The 20,455-nt window shown below is 60.5% G+C and overlaps 2 protein-coding genes across 2 annotated transcripts; one reads left to right on the top strand and one right to left on the bottom strand.

The window, feature by feature from the left end:
- The first annotated feature begins 1,783 nt into the window (after positions 1-1,783).
- On the top strand, positions 1,784-7,311 carry CUNH20orf204 (chromosome unknown C20orf204 homolog). The gene is made up of 5 exons (XM_039719229.1): positions 1,784-1,838; positions 4,735-4,869; positions 5,054-5,116; positions 5,220-5,372; positions 6,213-7,311. The coding sequence occupies exons 1-5, from the start codon at positions 1,836-1,838 to the stop codon at positions 6,378-6,380; spliced, it is 522 nt and encodes a 173-aa protein (XP_039575163.1). The 5' UTR covers positions 1,784-1,835; the 3' UTR covers positions 6,381-7,311.
- Positions 7,312-11,915: 4,604 nt separating this feature from the next.
- On the bottom strand, positions 11,916-13,433 carry LOC120506981 (ammonium transporter Rh type A-like). Its single transcript, XM_039719120.1, has 2 exons — positions 12,198-13,433; positions 11,916-12,134 (listed from the first exon to the last, which is right to left on the bottom strand). The coding sequence occupies exons 1-2, from the start codon at positions 13,308-13,310 to the stop codon at positions 11,916-11,918; spliced, it is 1,332 nt and encodes a 443-aa protein (XP_039575054.1). The 5' UTR covers positions 13,311-13,433.
- Positions 13,434-20,455: the final 7,022 nt, after the last annotated feature.

The following is a 20,455-nucleotide window of genomic DNA, read 5'->3' as shown; positions in this document are numbered from 1 at the left end:
GACTGGGAAGAGGGGGTCTGATAGCAGAAACCTTTGGACTTATCAGGCTCCCACCACTCTGGGAAGGTGCCTGCCAGTGGTGGCTGCACCAAGCTGGGCTACAGCCTCTTGCCAAAACGGATGAGAAGCCAAAAATGGATCTTCCAATGCTGGAGCAGAAAGGCTTTTGCTTCCAGGTTGGTCTGGAAGCAAAAGCCTTTGTTTCTTTGGGCTCATAATGGAAACTCTTGTGCATTCTCTGGAATAGCTGATGAAAGGGTGTAGATCACGGATGTTCCATGGAATAGTTTCCCAAAGGTGAGTGAGAAGCATTGGGAGTTGAGAGGCTCTTGTTTAGGGATTTTGTGCCATTGCTGGAGGAGAGTGGAAGAGTTTGGGAAGGGGAATAGAGATGGTGTTCAAGGGAGAGAGTAGACATGGCAAGGGAACCTGGCTGGACAAGGGCTCAAGACAGGCAGAAACTGCAGGATAAAAGCAAGTTTAAAAGTTTTCAATGTGTGCTGTCCTTCAGCTTCTTGTGCTCCCATGGGGGCTATGTCCTGCTTTTCTGGGCAAGGAATGTGGCATTCTGATTCCTGGTGTGGTGCTGTGCTGGGGAAAGCTGGCTGCTTGTGGTGCATAAATCCCTCTGCCCAGTGGTGCTGTGGTGTTGGTGGCTGCAGAATTGGGATAGGAAAGGGAAGTGGGAATTGCAGTGGTGTGGCTTTTTCTGCTGGAGAGATTCCTGACTTGTATTGGGAGCATTTCCCTTGAGCCAGGTAACACTTGTGCAACCCACTGATGGGATCCTCATGCTTACCCCTGCCTCTTGCTTAGGTGGCACCACCACATCTTGCAAGGAATTTTTGGGATGTGGAAGCCCCAAGGAAGGGGCCTTTTGCTCTACACCGTGCCACCTTCTCACAACATCAGGCTCCTTTGGCCACCTGCTCCTGGTACCTGCAGCTTCCCTTTCCTTTGGGCTACATTCCTTAGCTTGGAGATTATTTTTTCTTACTTAAAAGGGACCATCAATCTTAGAGCCTTTTAATGTTTGTAGATGTCTTGGTGGTTTTTAAATGGATTATGGCACCCATGAATTTTAGCTATATATAGAGCTCAATAAAGAAGTTATATGGGTCCTGTCCCAGAGGAATGCTGCAGTGTGCTGTGGGTCCCACTTCCTGGGAGGGACATTCTCACCAAGCTGAGCAGAGCTGGATTATTCACCATTTGTTCTATTTCTTACTCAATCACCCACATTCAGCTCCTCAGCGGAGCCTTGTTGCAGTCAGTTCACTTTTTTTTCCCAAAATTGATACGAATTCTGTGCCTGGGCTGGGGGTGAGGTACAACATGCAGAGGGCAAAGGGGAGAGGGCTTTGGTTGGAGGCACGAACACACTCCTCATATTGATATTTCGGGGGTCTCAGCCTGGACAGGCACTTTTGCCATGGGTTGGTGCCGTTGTCAGCGTTCACCCACTGCGGTCTGCGAACGCAGAGCGAAAGAATCTCCCCACGCCAACAGAAATCGAAACTGCGGGGGTTTGAGCACAGCGTGGTCTGCACCCCCGGGTGGCTGCAGCAGGGGCTCCTCCAGGACACGGGGACCCTGTCCCACCCTGTCGCGGCCGGCCCCGCATCCCGGGCAGCGCCGCTGCTCCCCGGGCCGGGGGGGCCGGGCGGCCTCCCCCGCGGGGCCGGGGCTGGGCCGTGTCCCGTCCCCCCCCGGCGGTGCCGTGTCCCGTCCCCTCCCACCGTGGAGCCAAGTTCAAACCGCGGGCCCCGGCGCAGCGGGACGGGGCCGGACCGGGCTCCCCGGGACCGCCGCGGGGGCCGCGCCCGCGGGGCTCCATGGTGAGTGCGCCGGGACCCCCCTTGTCCCCGGGACCCCCTTCCTCTGCTCCGGGACCCCCCTCCCCGGAGCCCACCCACAGACCGGAGCTCGGCTCGGCCGGGGTGGGACTGGCAGCGCCCGCAGTGGGGCTCGGGAGCTGCCGGGAGGTGACTGCTGCTCCTGGAATGAGGCTCGGACCCACCGGGAGAGGGGCTCGGACTGGTCGCGATGGGGCCAGACCACTTGGGAAAGGGCTTGGAGCATTGGAATGGGGCTGGGCTGGGTCCAAGCGGGACTTGGATCCTTTAGAAGGGTCGCGATGGGACAGAGCTGGGAGTCCGTGAGGAAGGGGCTCGGGTCTGGTCCAGCTGGGGTCAGGCTGCTGTGTCTGGGATGAGGCTTAGATCTCGCTGGGATGGGATTTGGATTTGGCTGGCCCTGAGGTAGAGAACGGAGGGTCTGTCCCTGCCTTGGGGCTCTGGGTGGTGACAGAGTCCCTTTGGCTAGGAGGGACTTGGGGACAGTCTGTCTGGCTGGAAGGACCCGGTGACCCCGGTGGGTTCCCAGGCTGGTGGCAGGAATTGTCCCTTGCTGCCCTGCTGGCTGGGGCTGGCAGGAGTGCCAGCAGGAGCTGCTCTATCAACAATGGTGATTCCCCTTATCTCCTCGTATTTGCTGGAGGATTAGAGTGAGGATGAGATTAGCTGTGCCTGTCCTGCGCCCGTGCTTCCCAAGGCTGCTCCTTCACTGCCAGCTCTCCCCTAGGAAGGGATGTGCCACCTGCCTGTAGCTTGCTGCTGTGGGATGGGGGCAGAGGCAGAAGGAATAACCCTAAATCAGCTGCTGAACTTGTTCTCCTCCATCCTAAAGGAGAGAAGTCAGGAGCAGGATTTGCCACCTAGGTCTCCCTGCATCCCTCTCTTGTCACTGCTGCTTTCCATGATGGGGGGAAGCACCTACAGCACCTGCTGACCTTCTGCCCTGGCTGTTCCCTGGACTGCTCTGCACTTCCTTCGGGGCTGAGCACTGAGCCCAGGCTTGGCTGTCTTGGAATGCTGGAAATGGTGTGATTTCTCCTGAAACTGGGTCCCAGTTGTTTAATAAACCGCTTCAGGGAAGTCATTCTGATTTTCATGGTAAAATAGCACAGCCATGCCTTCCTGGCAGGGGAGACCTCTGGAGAGCAACCCTTAGACTTTGGTCAGGGTGTCCTCATGGAAGCAGTGCTCTCCTTTGATTATACCCTCGGCTGTCTGCTTAATCACCTCTGGGGCAAGATCTCCCAGTGCTTTGCAGGGAGCAAAGCCAGGAGCACAAGGAGATTTCCCTGTCCTTCCCAGCTCCCAGGCAGATCTCAGCTCTGTGAAAGGTGTGTGGTGATTAGAGATGCTGAAGAGCCCCGTGGGATTTCTACTGGTCATACCTGGGTTTGCTCCTCTCTTTGCACGTGCTCCGAGGTGATGGCTGTGTCCATGTGTTCCCAGAACTGTGCTGAGTTTTGCCTCATGTTAAGCCTCCATCACTCCCACTGAGCTGCAAGAGGATGGGAAAAGGTTTCCTTACCCTTTTGGAGCCAGGTCTAGCTCAGGATAGAGCAGGTGTGGATTTAACAAACAAGCCCCCCAGTTTCTCACCAAAGAGGATAGATGGAGTGTGCCTGGGCTTGGAATTCAGTGAGGGAAATTCTTCCTTCTGGCTTCTTGGAGCAGAGGAGCAAGTGCAGAGGTGCTGGGGAAGGCAGTGACCCCTGAGCTGAGGTGGGGAGCAGCAGGCACGGGCTGCAGGCAGAGCTGTGGCCCCTTCCCCCTCGCTTTGGCTGCAGCACAGGGGTTGCATAGTTGGAATGAGCTGAGCTGCTTTCTGCCTGCCCAGACCTGACACTTGCAACTTGAGGGTTGTTTGGGAGGGGGTTGTGTTTGGGGGGAACTTTTCCTGAAAATGTGAAATGATAGAAATGCCAGGATGGGGCCCCAGGGCTGTGCCATCGCTCAGAGTGTGGAGATGTATTGAGTTGTTGGGTTCCTTTCCTGGCACAAATTTTGATCTCCCCATCCTCACTCTGCTGCTGCTGGGCTGCTCAAATATCCCCAATCCCGGTCACTTGAGCTTGTGCTGGCTTTTCTTCAAAGCTGTGGGATTCATCCCTGCCTCGGAGGGTCCATCCACCCCCTCCCTGTGCCCCTCTGCCAGCTCAGGTGTCAGCACTTGGGGTTCCCCGCTCTGCAGGGGCCAGCGCGGGGCTGCTGAAGCTTTGGAGCCAGGAGCTCAGCAGCAGCTGGGATGTTTGTGCTGCTTGTGGTGAGGGCCCCCAAGCCTGGGGTGAGCCTGGGCGGCAGGGAAGCTGGAGAAATGCTGTATTTAGTTCCATCCATGCAGGAGAGGTGTGGGAGCATCCTTTTGAGGGTGTTGGATCCGTTTGAGCTGAGCTGTGGGTGTTGCTGGTGGGGACCAGCAGCTCCTCCCTCCAGCTCCTCTCCAAGGATTCCAGCACCTCCCTCTCTGCTTCCCTTGGGTTTTGGCACTTGAGGTTCCCTGGCCTTGAAATGGCACAAAATGGGCATCTAGTGGAACCACGTTGGGGCAGGGAGCTCAGGGGTGAGCCCCACAGGCTGATACAGACCCCTGGCATAGCTCTGTGCCAAGAACCCACCTGCTGGCATCAGAGAGAGCTCTGTGTGTGCCATGGGCAGCGCTGCTGGGCTGGGCTGAAGCTGGAGCAGTTTCCCAAGGGCTTTGCCCCAAGGGAAGATGGCTCATCTCATGGGAGGGTGTTCTTTGGGAGAGGAGACAGTTGAGGCTCCTCCATCACATGCTGCATCTTCAGGTACAGGCCCCATGGAGCTTCTGGCTAGGGGCTGAAGGCAGAGCCCAGGACACTCCTTAATCCCCAGCTGACTCTTAGCCCTTCCCTGGCAGATTTTCCCCCGGGTGCTCTCCTGTGCTGTTCTGCTGCTCCTGCTGGTGGCCGTGCTGAGCAGAGGCAGGAGGTGCAGCATTGCCAAAATCCTGCGGCAGTACCGCGCCGTCATCTTCCATGAGATCCAGAACCTGGTGAGCTGAGGCAGGGCTCTGCTGCTGGGCTGGGATGAGGGATGTGGGGAGGGAAGCTTAATATGGAGCTGGCTGCTTTGCCAGCAGCGCTGGGGAAGGGGTTGTGTTTAAATGGGAGATCCTTGCTCCAAGTGGAAGGCACTGATCCTGTGAGCTGCTGGATCTTCTTGCTTTATTTCTCCAGAGGAACCTGACTGGCTCAGTGCACAGGAGCAGAAGGGCTGGGCCTGCTTGTCGTTCAGACAAGGTGAGCACAGAGGGACCCGGGGCTGGGGCATTGCCTGGGCTGAGCCCCCAGGGAGCCACGGAGCCTCCCTCCCTGCCCGGGGCCCTGTGCTTCTCCTCTGCAGGAGCAGAGGATCCTGCTGTCCATCTACAACATCAGCATGTCCCTGCGGGAGCTGGGGGCCGGCACCCTGCAGGGCCCTGAGGAGCTGGCGGTCTGGAGGGTGGCCAGGAACACCGACTTTGTGCTCCGGGAGAACTGCAGGAAAATCAGCAAGGTAGGAAACCTCTACTTCCCAGCCACGTCTCCCAGTTCCCAGGGCTGTGGGCAGAGCTTGCCTTGTTTGTGCTCTCCTGGCTGCCCATCAGGAGTCTCCAGGCTCTCCCTCTTCGCTCCAGGAGCTGGGGAATGCTGACTGCACATCCATCCCTGGGAGCTTCAGAATAACCAGAGGAGGGAGGCTCAGTTGTGGCAGTGTGGGCCAGGCTGGTGGGGTTTTACCACTGCCTCCCAAGTGGGTTTTTCCACGTGTGCCACGATGCCGTGGCTGAGGGGAACACAGGGCCTTGTCCTGGTGGGATGCTCACCCCGTGGGTGCATTCACCCTGTCCTGCTCTTGCTCCTGGGTGCTCACAGGCAAGAATTGGGATTTCTCCCCTAAGGGCTGGTCCGGGTTCCTCTGGCTTGTCCAAAGCTCTGCTGGGGAAACCCCTTCCAGGAGGATCCCTATGGCAGCACCAGCAGGGAAAACCAAGGGCAGCAGAGTGCCAGCTCCCAGCTCTGCCTGACCCTGGCACGGGGCTGGCACTGTCCTCCCTGCCACTGCTGGGGACGTTGGCTGGGGACAGCCCTGCCTGGGGTCTGCTGGTGTGGGATGGAGCGGCTGCTGCTCTGGAGATCAGATCTGGTGTCCGTGGGTGAGCTGTGGGGTGCACACTGCCAGCTCAGACAGGGATGGCCAACTTTGGGGGGACTCCTGGGGACCTGAGACCGTGTCCTTGCCACGGCCGTAGGCAGTTTGGCCACCTCAGCCACGCGTGCGGTGCCTTTTGTCCCCTGACTAATGCCAGTGTGGTGTGGGGGGGTTTCTGCCCGTCCCTCGGCTCACGGACCGCAGAGCCCACCGCGTACCCCCCGCCCGTCCCCGGCTCCGCCGCGGCGCGGGGCAGCCGCCCGCAGGAGGAAGATGCTGCGGGACATCGGCAGGAAGGCGGAGAGGCTGGCGACCTGCTGGGAGAAGCTCAATGCCCTGCACGCACCCCGCCAAACATCCTGGGACTCGTAGGGACGCCCTCGCCGCACGCCGGGGGATGGAAGTGCTGCTCCAGCCCCGGGGCTGCCTGCGGCTGCTTTGGGAACCTGGGACAAACTCAGCCGTGAGGACAGAGGGGTTGCTGCCAGAAGATGCCCGAGCTGAATCCACCCTCCTGCTCCGAGCGGTGCCCGGGCAGCGCATCCACCACCCCTGCCTGGGGCTGGCAGCTTGGTTTGCTGTGGGATGGCTGTGGCAGAAACCTGGAGCACCAGGAACACTGGGAAGAAAAAGGGAAAGGACTAAAAAGAGAAGGTGAGGTGTGGATTCTTAGTCGCTCCTGGCCCTGCAACAGCTGCTGCTCTCTTGAGGACAATGGGTGTGTTTTGGGGCAGAACGAGGACGCGTGGGGCCAGGCTCTGGGGGCTCTGCTGGAAGTGAGGGCTCTGAGGTTTTTAGGGCTGTGCATGGGGACAGGTGTCCCTGAGGCACTGCTGGCATGTGCAGAGCAGCCAGGCACCCACAGTGGACAGGGAAGTAAAGGTGCAACACTGGGGAAGCCTGGGGAGTTCTGATCTCCAAAAATACCAGGCAGGGTGGGGGCTTGAGGCCAAGGCTCAGCCTCGGTGACAGGCAGCACTGTGGAGGGACCCGGCTGCTTGGCTGGGGGTGCCCCCAGCAGGGAGGGAATGGTGGGGTGTGGGGTGAGGAGAAGTGAAGGGCATCCTCCCTTGTCACTGTACTCTGCCAGCACCCTGCCTGTGGCCTCCACTGCTTTGTCGGGTAGCAAACAGCCTCTGGGAAGCCAGAAATAAAACCTCTCCTTCCCTAGAAGTACTTTGGGTGCTTTGCCTGGTGATCCAGGGGCTCTCGTGCTGTGGATGGAGCTGGCACAGCTCTGGCCATGGTGGCTGGGCTGTGGAAGCACAGGCAGAAGCCCACAGCAGTGGAGGGCACAGTGGCATCCTGCCCCTGCTCACTCTCTCTGCATCCCTGCTGTGGGGCGATGGAAACCAGGAGCTGCCTTTTTGGAAGGACATTTCCCCTGGAGCAACAGCCAGCAGTGTGCCCGTGCCTCAGTTTCCCCAGCCCGTCTCCGCCCGTGTGGCTGCAGTCCCAGCCCTGCGGGGCTGCGGAGGACACGAGATGGCAGCAGCGGGCTGTGTGTGCTGAGCGGAGCCGGGCACTGCCCTGTGTTCCCATGGCCACACCAGCATCGCCGGCCCTCGTCCCACCGAGCCCCGGCCCCCGACCCGCTGCGGGCAGGGCTGGGGCCAGGGGGGCGCAGTGGGGTACCCCCCGGGCCCTGCAGGAGGTGGGGGTCGGCGTTCCCTGGGGGTTTCTGGGGGTTCAGACCAGAGGGGGGAGTCGGGGAGGGGAAGGCAAGGGGTGCTCAGGAGTGCTTGCCCACCCCCTGCCCCTGGGAATTGGGCTGGGAGGAGCTGGGGTGGGGGGATGAGAGCCCTCCCTGCCCTGGGCACATCAGAGTCGCTGGGCTGTAGCAGGGTGCAGGCAGGAGCGGCTGATTGATGGGGCAGGACAGGGACCCTGGTTCAGGGGTCAGAGCAGGGGGTGCAGCCTGGGAATGCTGCTCTCCTGGGGTCCCTGGAAGATCCTGCCTGGCACCGGGGGCCATCCAGGAGCCACAGCTCAGCAATCCCAATGCCAGAGGCCGCCTGGAGCCATGCTCCTCCCCGGCTGGCCCCATCGTGCCTGGGCTCCTTCCTCTCAGCTCCATCCTCCTCCTCGGGAGCCAGCACTGCCCTTTCTGCTGCCCTCACAGGAGGTTTTGCATTGCTTCAGTTCCTAGGTTTTTTTCCTTATTCCTTCTCCCTTATCCCAACCACCGTCCCTCCACAAACCACGAGCATCCCAAAATAGCCCTATTGACACTTGATATCCCATGGATGGGGCTGGGGCCAACAGCACGAGTCAAGCACCAACAGGATCGGGATGGTGGCTTGGGACAGGGTGACTCCCAGCCCTTATCAAGGCTGGAGCAAAGTCCCCCCTTCAGTGACCCGTCAGCACCTTCCCAGATAAACCAGAGCAAAAACCACCCCCCTTCAGTGCCCTTCCCTCACAGGCAGCTGCTGCGGGAACCTGGTGTGGCAGTGGGAATGAGTGCATGGAAAGGAAGGAAAGAGTGAAGGAAGAAGCAACAGGGAGGGAGGGGGAAAAACGAGGTCGTTGTGATGGTGGAATCACAGCAAAAACAGCCGGAAAAAGGAAACAGGCCCTGAAAAGTCAAATAAAAATAGCAGCGAGGCGAACCCAAGTGTGCAGCACATGGGAGTGAGCGCATTTCCTTCGAGGGCAGCGCCGTGTGCTCCCGGCTGCTCCGGGGGGGCTGCTCTGATGTGGCTGCAGCCGCTGCCATGGCCCCCCCAGTGCCCCCGTGCTGTGCCTGGCACTTGGCAGCAGCTCAGGGCCCAGCCAGCCCCTGCCTCTCCCGGTGTGCCCTCGGTGCTGCGGCCGCAGGGATGTGGCAAGGGCTGCACACGGGTGTGGAGCTGAGGGGATGCAGGGGCTGGGGGCTCCTGGCCGTGCCCACCGCCCCGCCCTGTGCCCTGCCCTGTGCCCTGTGCCCCGGCTCGCTTTGCCAGATGCATCCGAGCGCTGTGCGAGCGGCACAACCTCGGCTTCCTCCCCTCCCCGCTGGTTTTGCAATCGCAGCAGGGTCCCGCGGGGAGATGGGGGTTGGTGCAGTGGCTGTGGGGACAGGGATAGGGGCGAGGATGGGGGCTGCTGCTCCTTGCCAGGACTGTGGGCTGCATCCCAGCCCAGCTCAGAGGCAGCAGCAGAGAGCAGCGGGTGGGGCACTGTGCTGGGGACAGTGATGGGGGAACAGAGTGGGGTACAGTGCCCAGAGCCCCTACAGGGGTGCAATGCCCAGCTTCTCTTCTGTGAGCCCACACCAGGGTACTGTGCCCAGGAACTGTGCGTGGGGAGCTTTGCTGGGGTCCACACTGGGGGACAGGGACTGCTGTGGCTCCACAAAGACACATTTCAGCCTCCTCACCACCACTGTCCCACTGAAACACAGCTGTCCCCAGCCATCACCATCTTGGGGTGCCAGCAGCCCCTCTTGGCTCTGGGGGACCCTTGCCCACATAAGTCCTCTGCTTCGATCCTCACTCCCTCTGCAGCGGGGCTGGGGACCCAGCCCCTGGCAGCCCTGGCACACGCAGGCTGTGTCTGATGGGGCAGGGCAGCGTTTTGTTCTCTCCCATCTCCCTGCAGCTTCATGAAGCTGCTGAAAGCCCAGATTTACAGTGTGATAAACGCTGGAGGCTCTGCAAAATATCTGACTGCTCCATCCTTTGGAGAGGGACTGGTTTGGAGGAGTGGGGAGCTCTGGGCAGCACACCCAGAGGCAGAACAGCACAGCGGGTCCCAGGGAGGGATGGCCGGGACTGATGGAGCCGTGCCATGACCCAGGTGGGTCCCAGCACCCCTGGCCAGGGGTCACCGGGTGCCCAAGCCCCCGTGGGCAGTGGGAAAGCGCTGACCCCCCCCCATCATTTCTTGGGCCTCTCGCTGGTTGTTGGAGCATCTGCCGACCAGATTGTGCCGCGGCGTGCCGGGGTGCCCGTGCCAGGACATGCCAGCCGGGAGGCGGGGTGTGCCCAGGCCCGGCTCCGGGTGTGCTCCCCTCCCTGCGCCCTCATTGCTCGCTCCCCTGCTGGCTGCCGCGGGCTGCTCAGCGGGAGCCTGCCTCCTCATCCTCGCCGGGAAGGGCTGGGAGATGCTGGAAAGCTGCTCCTCCGACAGCAAGAGGTTCGCAGCCTCGGGGCTGTGCCTGCGTGTGGGTGTGTGTATGCATGTGTGTCCGTGTATCACATGTGTGTGTGTACACATGTGTGTGTGTACCTGTGTGTCTGGGCACACGCCGGGGCTGTTGTGCGTGTGTGCAGAGCTGTGCACACACCCGTGTGTGTGATTTCAGGTGTGTGAACGCCTGTGCACGTGGCTCCCCTCCACGGCTGCTTCCACACGGTGTCTGAGCCCCCGGTGCCGCTGCCCCGTGTCCCTCCTCCCCGTGCCGGAGCTGCACCGGACCCGGCAGGCCTGGGCTGCCGGGCCCAGCCGAGCGAGGGCTCTCCCGGAGGTCGGTGCTGCCGGTCCGGCCCCGGTGGGATCGTGGCCGGTGCCGGTCCCGGCGGGGAACCGGGCTCTGCTGAGGAGCCGGGCTGGTCCCCGCTCCGATGGCTGTCATGGGGCACATCCACACCGAGCTGCCAAGAACATGAGGGGCTTCTGGGGCTCGTTTGGGGAAGGGGGACCGAGCTGCCTCCCGCCCCCAAGGCCACTGGCCCCGCTGCTCAGCCCGCAGCATCCTGCGCCGGGGCCCATTGTTCGGCCGCGCCGGGCTGCGGGGCAGGATTTCTTTGTCAGAGCTCGGCAATATTTTATTCTAACAATTAACCAAACACGCCCGGCCCCCCAAGCCTGTTTGTGATTATTGGAGGGCGAATTCCCCAGCCTCTCTCCCTCTTGGTGTTGGCTCCGCCTGGGGCTGCACCGGGTGGAAGGGATCCAGCCCCTCTCCCACCCGCTCAGGGTTGGGGACCCCCAACCTCGCCGGCAGCCCCCCACTCCTGCAGCCAGCGCTGGGGGGCTCGGTGACCCCCTCGGGAGCCGGCGAGCACGGCCCGCATTGTCTCGGCAGCAGCGGGATGCGGGGGGCGCGGGGCAGCGGTGATTCCCGGCGGGGGGATGTGAATCACAGCCTCGCTCTCCGGGCAGGATGCGGCCCCGCGCAGCCCCCCTTGCCGCATGCCAGCCACGGACCGCAGGCTTTGTCCTCCGCAGGGTGGAAGCGGCTCGCTGCCCGTGGTGGGATGGGATGGGGCCGCTGCTCTTCCTGGGATGCTGGTGCAGCTTTCCCAGCTCCAGCTTCGGGGTGGGATGAGGGTGCTGTGGGCTGCGGGTGCCTCCTGCATCCTGGCTCTCTCCGAGGCTCCTCGCCGTGCTTGGGCTGCATCCTCATTGCTGCGCCAGGGGTAAAAAGAGTTGGCACTTCCCTTCGCAAACTCTCCTGGAGGGTGAATTGCCCAGCCCAGGTTATCAGATCCCTGTGAAGTCCTTGCTCGGGGCCATCTCCCTGATGCTGCAGTTCCACGTTCCCGACAGTGGATACTGAGTTCCTTCCCTGTAGCTGTGGCCTGGGCTGGCAGCCTCCTCCTGCTGTCCTGCAGGGGAATCTGGAGCCGAGGGTCGGGTGGGCACTGAGGGTGATGCTGCTCGCTGGGAGCGAAGCAGCCGAAGGCAGTGCCTTGCAGAGTGGGCTCGTTGGGGGCTGTTAGCCATCCTGGGGGAGACACCCTGAGCACGTTTCTCTGGCTGCTGCTGGGAGTGAACGGATGCTGGGAGCCACTGGGACACGGAGGGGGCTGCAGCTGCAGGGTAGGAGGACAGAGAGGGGGCCAGTGCTGCGGTGCTGACCCAGCTATGCCGGCATCCTCGACAGCTGGATGGGGCAGGAGTGACAGCAGGCAGCATCTCCTGCCTGCTGACCCTGCCGGTAGCATTCCCTGTCCCTCCCTGCTGCAGGCACGCCACTGCCTAAACCTGCTCCTTCAGAGCCAGGGCTTCTTCCTCAGCGCTGCCGTCCGGCCCCGGGCTCTCAGCCTGATCGTGGATCTTAAAATACAGCGAGTCATCGAAGCAGAGCCGCTCGGGCGGCCGGGCCAGGCAGGGCAGCCGCAGGGCAGCGCCGGTGAGCAGCCCGGCCAGCAGCGGGGCACCGAGCGCCACCGCCAGCCCCGCGGCCTGGCACAGCGCCTGTCCCCCCACCCCCCGGGCCCCCCACCGTCCCTCCACCACCCCGCTGGCATTGCCCCCAGCGGGGGACAGCTGAGAGGGCTGCGACCCGGCGGTGTCCTTGGGTGCCACCAGCACGGCCACGACGCTGGCGGCGGCGCCGAGGATGCCGGGCAAGCCGTGGAGGTTGTGGATGCCGCACTGGTCGTGGAGGGTGAGTTTCCTCGCCAGGAGCGGGGTGAGGAACCTGAAGCCGAGGACACACACCGCGGCCGAGAGGCTGCCCAGGGCAAGAGCGGCCGCTGGCGGCACGGCCATGTCGGCCACCGCGCCGATGGCCACCCCGCCGGCCAGGCTGCCGTTCTGCAGGTGGCCGGGGCTGAGCTTGCCGTCCCTCTCCAGCAGGCTGGAGGCCACCACGGTGGTGATGGCACCGGCACTCATGGCCAGGAGGGTGTTTAGGATGGCACGGTGCTGGGCATCGCCAGGTTGGCAGGGGACAGCCACGAAGCTGGGCCAGAAAACCCAGAGGATGAGTGTCCCCACCAGGGACATGAGGTCAGAGCTGGTTGTTGGGGTCTCCTTGGGGTGCAGTGGCTGCTGTGTTGCCCCGAAGAGAGCCTTGGACACACCAAGGCCGAAATAGCAGGAGAAGATGTGGATGGTGATGGTGCCGCCCACATCCAGGACGCCCAGACAGGTGACAATGACCCACTCGCTGGCGAGGTAGATGGGGATCTCACAGGTGGCCATGACCAGCAGCTGGCAGGGGCTGGCCCTCCCCAGGATAGCCCCCACGGAGATGAGCACTGTCACAGCAGCGAACACGGAGATGAGGAGTCTGTGGAGGTCCAGGTGGATCTGGCCATGGTGGAAGTGGTGGAGCAGGCCCTGCAGCACCAGCGCCCACTGCATGGAGAAGTTGAGCAGGAGGAAGTTGTGGGTGAGGGCGCTGAAGCCGTAGCGGGGCAGGAAGGTCAGCAGGAGTCCCAGCCCCACCACCAGCATCACCTGGATGTCCTGGAAGAAGGGGAAGGTGCTGTAGACCTGGTTGGCCACCAAGTTGGTATCCTCCACCTGCGCCGAGGGCTCATCATAGGTGACGAAGAGGGCAAAGAAGAGGAGCAGGGCGCCCTGGAAAAGCCCCAGAAAGAGGGGCAGGAGGCGACGGGGATAGGTGGAGGGTGGCACAGCCATCCTGGAGTGGACAGGAGGGGACGGTGGTCAGTGGTCAGCAGGGCACTGGTGTGAGGTGACAGCCCAGCAGTGCTTCTGGGGTGAGCTCTGCTTGCTCCTACATCGGGGGTTTTATGGCCACAGTTAAATTATTAACCAAAGAGCTAAGTTTATGCTCCAGAAGAGGAGGGCTTTGCCCCTCCCTTCTTTAAACACAACACCCATAAAGTAACCACATGTTCTTGTTTGGCCGCCATAAAAGTGGACATGAGGGACATTATGATTTTGAAGGGAAACAAGAAAAACCTGTGGTGGGGCAGATGAGGAAGAAGGAGTTTGGTGAGGAGCTGGCCAGGGATGGGGGTACCACGGCACTCATCCCCATTTAACTGATCCCCATCCAGGAATGGAGACCTCCCTGCTGCAGCCCTGGAGTGCTGCTGGCAGCTCAGGCAGTGCCAGCTCCCGCTCTGGCTCTGCCACATTCCACTCCAGGTTGGCTCTGGCACTGCCGCCACCCCATTCTGTGGGATGATGCACGTTTTCCTTAGCCACCACTTGGATTTTGCAAAGCGCCATAAAGCTCCAAAGCCAGGGTTGAAAAGATCGTTTTCTCACAGGTTTGCATTGGCTTAAATGGCTGGATATTCATTAACAATTAGCGCGCGAGAAAAACAAAGCCCAGAGCAGCCAAGCAGCTACCCCGAAGTTTCTGGGTTGCTGCTTAGTGTGACATTTTGCCAGTGAATGTCTGGAAAAAAAGAAATTAAAAAAAAAATATATGAGAACCACAAGAACAAAAGGCAGAAGGGTTGGTAAATATTTGTTCCAGAGAGGAGATATTTTTGTGCTGTCCCTGATCTCAACACCCCTGCCGCGGGCGCTGGCTCCGCGCCGCTCTTCGTCATTGTTACTGGAGGATGAGGCAGGCGAGGGCGCAAAATGGGAAACAATTGTTGAATAATCTGCACGAGGCTCCTCTGCCAAACCCTCCCCGGCCATTTTTCAACCCAAAGATGCTGGAAATGGGGGCAACAGAGAGGAGGAAGTGGTGCTTTGAAGGCACTGCCTTTGACGGGTGAGATGGGGCTGCGTTGCACCCGAGCCATGGCCAGCAGCAACAGAGCGGTGGTGGGAGCAGTGGGGGTTTTGGGATGGGAGTCGGGATGCTGTGTCTGCCCCTAACATGTCCCTGCTGCATGGCTGTGGTGCTAACAGCAGTGGATGCTCCCATGGGGATCCCTCACCCAAGGAAATGTGGGGCTGGGGTCTTCGTGGTGCCATTCGGATCTTTGCTGTCCCTGAGGTGGCTGGGGATGGGATGGGATGGGATGGGATGGGATGGGATGGGATGGGATGGGATGGGATGGGTAGGCAGGATACTCCCATTGCTCCTGCCTCTGCCTGCACTGGCACAGACCCTGAGCCATCTCCCGTGGCTGCTCCCAGCTCCACCAGGCAGTGGCATGAAGGACAAAGGGTGCAGGCAAAGCATCCCCTGGCTGTTGGTATAAAAAAGGCAAAGAAAGGAGATTTTAGCCCCCAATGCCTCACCTGTGACCCTTTGCACACCACAGCAGCCCATCAAGGGGATTCTCAAGGAGCCAGCCTGGTACAGTGAAACCCCTTTGGCTGACTGTGGGTGAGATACAAACCCAGAGAGATGCTTGGAGCAGGTTGTGCTCCTGTGATGGAGGAGCTGGGCTGCTCTTACAGAGCTGAGAAAGCATTTTGGCTCTGGGTCAGCAGGGACTGGGCTCCTTTCAGGGTGGCTAGAGGTGGGTGCTGCCTGCTTGCTCCTCTCCTGCTCCCCACAGCATCTCAGCCTTCCTCTTCCTGCTTTAGTATGCAGCTTTTTTAAGGTGTGGTTAAATCAAATGCTAAAAGGAAAAGCTATGGATCAGGTCTTGTAAGAAACACAGTGCTTGGAAGACTTCAAGGTTGTGGCTCAGAGCCTCCTGCAAGGAGGAGGAAGATGCCGGAGGGATGTATCCTTCTGGAGCATCCCAGCACTGCCAGATATGCTGGAGAGGACAAAGAGCACATTGGGAAGTTTGGGATGTAAATGCTCTCCTGGATCTGGCCATCATCTCTGGCAAGGGGCAGAGGCTTGGGGCACCAGGAGGTCCCTCACTGGACTCTGCCAGGTCAGGAGACGTAAATGCTCTCCTGGATCTGGCCATCATCTCTGGCAAGGGGCAGAGGCTTGGGGCACCAGGAGGTCGGGGTCCCTCGCTGGACTCTGCCAGGTCAGGAGATGCTGGGGACACAGGGGGAGGCTCCTGTGCAGAGCTGGACTCAGGGCTTGGGGGTGCTTGAGGGGGTGGCACGGCTCACTCAGGGGCAATAGGGAATTGCAGGGTGTGCAGGGTGTCCTCGGACACACAGTCTTTTTCCACTTGGAAATCTTGCTCTGACGGCACTTGGGGATTTGGGGTGTGTCTCTGGGCTTTTGGGATTCCCTGTGACCCACAGCACCTCACATCCCTACCAGCAGCACCCTCAGCTTTGCCATATCCACAGGGCCAACCAACAGCACATTCCTTTGATGAGCTGTTGGGTACCACAATCCCCTTCCTTGGGAAAAGGCCATCCCGTGAGCCTTTCCATGTCCCAAACCAGATGAGGCACAAAAAGCAGTGATGCCCAAGATCTCCCCGGACCAAAGACCCCACAGCTGAGAGGAGGGAAACTCTGCTAGGTTGCAGATTAAAAAATAACCTTTATGGCACCCATAAAAGAAGGTCAGAATTCCAAGAGGTCGCTGGGAAGGTGAAAGTCCCCCCCAAGCCCTGGAGCACCCCTGAAGGCAGCGAATGATTAACCCCACAGTGCAGGGTGCACCGTTGGGATGCCACGGTCCCTGTGGGGAGAAGGTCCAATCCCTCCAGTGACATTTTCGGGCACACTGAGTTTTCTCTTGGCACCAAAGGACGAGGGATGGAGGAAGCATCTGGCGAGGGCCTGGGCAGCAGGGAGGGAGGGGAGCATTGAATTCCACCCCCCACATCCCCCTTTCACTGGGGGGGGGCAGTTGTTTTATGGCAGGAGGACTGGGGAACCATTTTAGCAGGATCCACGCTGGGACTGCTGGAGGAGTTCCCCGCTGAGGGCTGGATACAAAGAAAAGCTGAATTAACCGAGGGTCATATAAGGCAACAGGATCTGACAGATCCGAGCCAATATATGCTGGCAGCAGCCAGTCCATGGCACTGTGAGAAACACTCCTGCAAATTTAACAAATCCCCACGGTCTAGAAAGTCATGTACAAGAAATTACTAATGAAGGGATCTAGTCATATCTGGATTTCCAGACGTTGGTCATGCTCCCACCGCGTTCTGCAGGCCATATAAGTACATGGATCTGAATCCCGGGTGCTGGAGACCGGGAGGATGGTTACGATCGTCCTGCCTGACCTCCTGCGTCAGACGAGGGCTCCCGGCGAGGAGGGGATGCCGGGCGGCGGCGGCCGGATCCCGCGGCTGTGCCGGGCTGGGGATGGATGCAGAGCGAAGCCTGAAGGGCAGCACGGCTCGGGAATGCTGCGGTGGCAGCGGAGGGGCTGCGAGCTCCCATCACCCAGTGGTGATGCGCTGGCACACACATGGGTGCTGGGCAGGAGGGAGCGGGAGCTGCAAACTCTGCAGGGCAGCGCCGTGTGATGGGAAGGAACTGCTGACAGCACCCCCGACCTGGGCATCACTCTTTAACCCCAGCTCCCTCCAGCCTGGAGCACCCCAAAATTCCCTATTCCCTAAAGACCCTGCCAGAATCCGTGCCAGAATCCGGGCCAGAATCCGGGCCAGAATCCGGGCCAGAATCCGGGCTGGCTGCGCAGCTCCGGCTCTGCTCCATCCCCTCCTGCCGCCTCAAGGAGCCGGGAGCGATCACCGGCGATGCTTTCGGAGCTCCGGAGCAGCCGTGACCCCCCGAGCCCCGGGGCCGGCTGTCAGGCGGCGGGCAGGGGGCCAGCCCCCTCCTCCCCAGCCCCTCGCAGCCGGGTCCTGCCGGGTGGGGGGACACAAAGCCCAACAGACGTCACCCCGGCATCACGCGGACCGAGTGGCCTTCTCCATCTTGTTAGCACATTGTGTAACACAACATGTGGAGGCGCTGGGACCGCACACGCATGCACTCCCCGACGGCCCAACCGGGGGGAAAAGAGGGAGGGGGGAAAAAAAAAAAGGAAAAAAAAAAAAAAAAAGAAAAACCCAAGTTAAAAAAAAAAAAAGGAAGCAATTTAAGCTTTGAATCTTTCTCTTTAAAATGTTCTCATGGCTTCATTAGAATTTGCAGCCACAGAGGCTTTGAAGAACATGGTATAAGGAGTGAAACATCTGGAAAAATTAGGATTAATGAAAACATAATTCCCAAGACTAAAGGAAAGATTAATCCTGCGTTACCACTTGTGTGTTCCACAGCTTTTCCCCAGCTCATAACACTGAACTTATTAAATCGCCCTGAGCTGAGTTTTCCTTTTCTCTCTCCCTCCCCTATGGAGCCCAATGGAAGCAGCTGATGCCAAATGTAAGGATAACCAACTGTGCTGGCCAGCGCTGCTGTGAGCACAGCCAGCCCCGTGCCCAGGTGGGCACCCCTGCCCAGCACACCTGGGGGTCCCTGGCTGCTGGAGGGGGCCCAGCAGGTTTTAGGGTGCTCTCTTCTGGGCTGGTGGGTGCTGCACCCCACTGGGGCTGCACCTGCTCCTGCCCAGGGCACTGAGCAGGGTGGGCACTGACCAGCTCGAGGGATGCTGGGGAATTAAAGAGAAATTAATGAGCGCCCCTCTCTGCTGCTGGGTGCTGGGCCGGGGGGGACTGAAGTGGCTCTGAGGTGCTGGTGGCTCTGGGTGGCATTTCTGTGAGAGCAGGGGCAGCCCTGGTGATGTGCCACGCTGTGCCATGCTGTGACATGCTGTGCCATGCCATGCCATGCCACTCCATACTGTGGTGTGTCATGGCAAGCACATGCTGTGTCGTGCCATAGCAAGCTGTGCCACACCATTCCATGCTGTGCCATGCCATGCTGTGCCATGCTGTGCCATGCTGTGCCATGCCATGCTCTGGCACCACCCCTGCTCCAGGATCCAGGCTGATCCAGGGGGTTGGGACATGCCAGCCCTGTGCCAGCTGGCAGTGTCCAGCTTTGCCACTGCAGTGCTGGAGGGACTGGGGGTCACACTGGCTGTGCCAGCCCCTGTTCCAGCCCCCTGGACAGAGCTGCCCTGAGGCCTTGGGCAGCTCAGAGTAGAGCTCAGCCACACTGAGGGAACCTCTGGCATGACAGACCCCTTGTCCCTGTAAAATCCTGCAGCAATTCCTTTGCCACCAGCAAGTACCACTGGTGGGTGCCAGGTTTGGGGTCACATCAGAGGTTTGTCCTGCACCCTTATCACCACAGGCTCTCATCTGAACACAGGTGGGGAGGGACAGGTCCCTCCTCACAGCGAGAGGCTCTGGGATCGTGGTGCTTCGTGGGAAGAAGGAAAACAAGGAGAGCTCACTCTGTTATATCTTCATCCTTCCCGTCCTGGGCACGGCGAGGCCGGGCACTGCCAGCTCCACACCTGGGGTCAGCTGAGCTCCCACAGCTGGAGCCTGCAAGGGTCGGGATGCTCCGAAGGATGGGGACAGAGCAGCACCCAGCGAGTCTCTGCCGGGGTTTGGGGGGGCTCTTCCTGCTGGCTGCTCCCCACGATGTCAGGGTGAGGGAACCAGATGTTTTCTGCATCCCTTCCTTCTGCCCGGATTATGCCAGGACTGCCTCTGGACGGGGCCAAAGGTGTGTTTGCCCCAGGGCTCGTTTGCCCCAGGCCTGGTGGAAAAGGCTGCTTTGCCCCGCACACGCAGTGAAGGAGGAGGCAGCGTGCCCAGGCCACTCCCCAAGAAGGGGAAGCTCCCCAGGGGCTCAAGGGGACCCCTCTCTCCCTCCTTCCCACGCTGCTGTCCCGCTCAGCTCCAGCTTGTTTTCCAGAGAGGAAACCGGCAACCTTGCTATTATTTTTTTCCCTGATTTTTATTTTTTTTTCTATTTTCCCTTTTCTCGCAGTGTGAGCGGCGGGGCCCAGCTGGGGGCAGCGGTGCCGGGTGCCGGCGGGCGCCAGGTGCCGGCGGGGCGGCGCGGGAGGTGCCCGCCGGCCGCGGGGGGACAAAGCCGGCGACAGCCCGCGGTGCTCGGGGCCGCATTGTGTGAGCGAGGAGGAGATGGATGAAGGTCACATCCTGCCACTCTTCCGATGCCCGGCACCAGGAAAAAGCTGCGCTTTGTAAATATAAAAATAAACAACAAACTCTTCCCCCCATTTACCACCTTCCCCCCCTCCCCAAAGAAAACAACAACAGCCCCCGCGGTATCGCAGCCACCTGCTCGGGGAAGTGATTTTTCATATAGGCAGGAAACGGGGGTCTAATTAAATCTGGGGTCAAGAACATAAAGGGAGAACGAAGTTTATTTAGGAGTCCTCGAGGAGGGCGGGAGGGGGATGCTCAGCAGGGCTGTGGGGGAAACATAGGACATTGTTTTGGTGGGGCTGGGGGAGAACCTGGGGGTGTTTTGCCCCGGGGTGAGTGGCAGGGCATCACCTTCCTCCTGCCAGAGCGTGCCACAGGGGACAGTGGTGGCAGTCCGGTCCTCACCAGGGCAGGGATGCTCGGGGGACTCCCCACTCTCCCCATCCCCCTGCGGGCAGAGAAAGGAGCCCTGGGAGCGTCACGCTCAGACCTACAAGAGTGTCCCCAAGCCTTCAGCGAGATCATATGAGGTTCCTGTTTCACAAGACGGAGGATGGCATTTCCATTGTGCTCGCCGGGGATGTGTTGCAACGGGGCAGCCGCTTCCATCCTTTGTCCTCCTCCCCGCAGAGGAGGAGTCTCAGCCTGTGCCAGGGTGACCCGTCACACCCTGCCCCCTCCCCAGCCCCAAATTTGGCTCCAGTGGCCGCGGCAGCCCTCCTCGGCGGGTCCCGTCCGCAGGCATCGCCCCAGCGCCCGCGCTCCCCGGCTCCTGCAGCGCTGGCTGCCCTCGGCCGGGGTCCCCTGCAGGTTGGGGACACTCCAGGAAGGTGACACCCACCTCGAGCCGCTCCCAGCGCTGACCCTGGGGTGCTGCCGCTGCCTTCCCCTGCCCGCTGCAGGGCTCCTGTTTAATTTTCACCACCAATTAATAAA

This window comes from Passer montanus, unplaced genomic scaffold, assembly GCF_014805655.1.
Source record: "Passer montanus isolate IOZ18808 unplaced genomic scaffold, ASM1480565v1 scaffold41, whole genome shotgun sequence".
Classification (NCBI taxonomy): Eukaryota; Metazoa; Chordata; class Aves; order Passeriformes; family Passeridae; genus Passer; species Passer montanus.
Note: the sequence above shows the minus strand (reverse complement) of the source record. Positions and strands in the feature narration are given on the sequence as shown.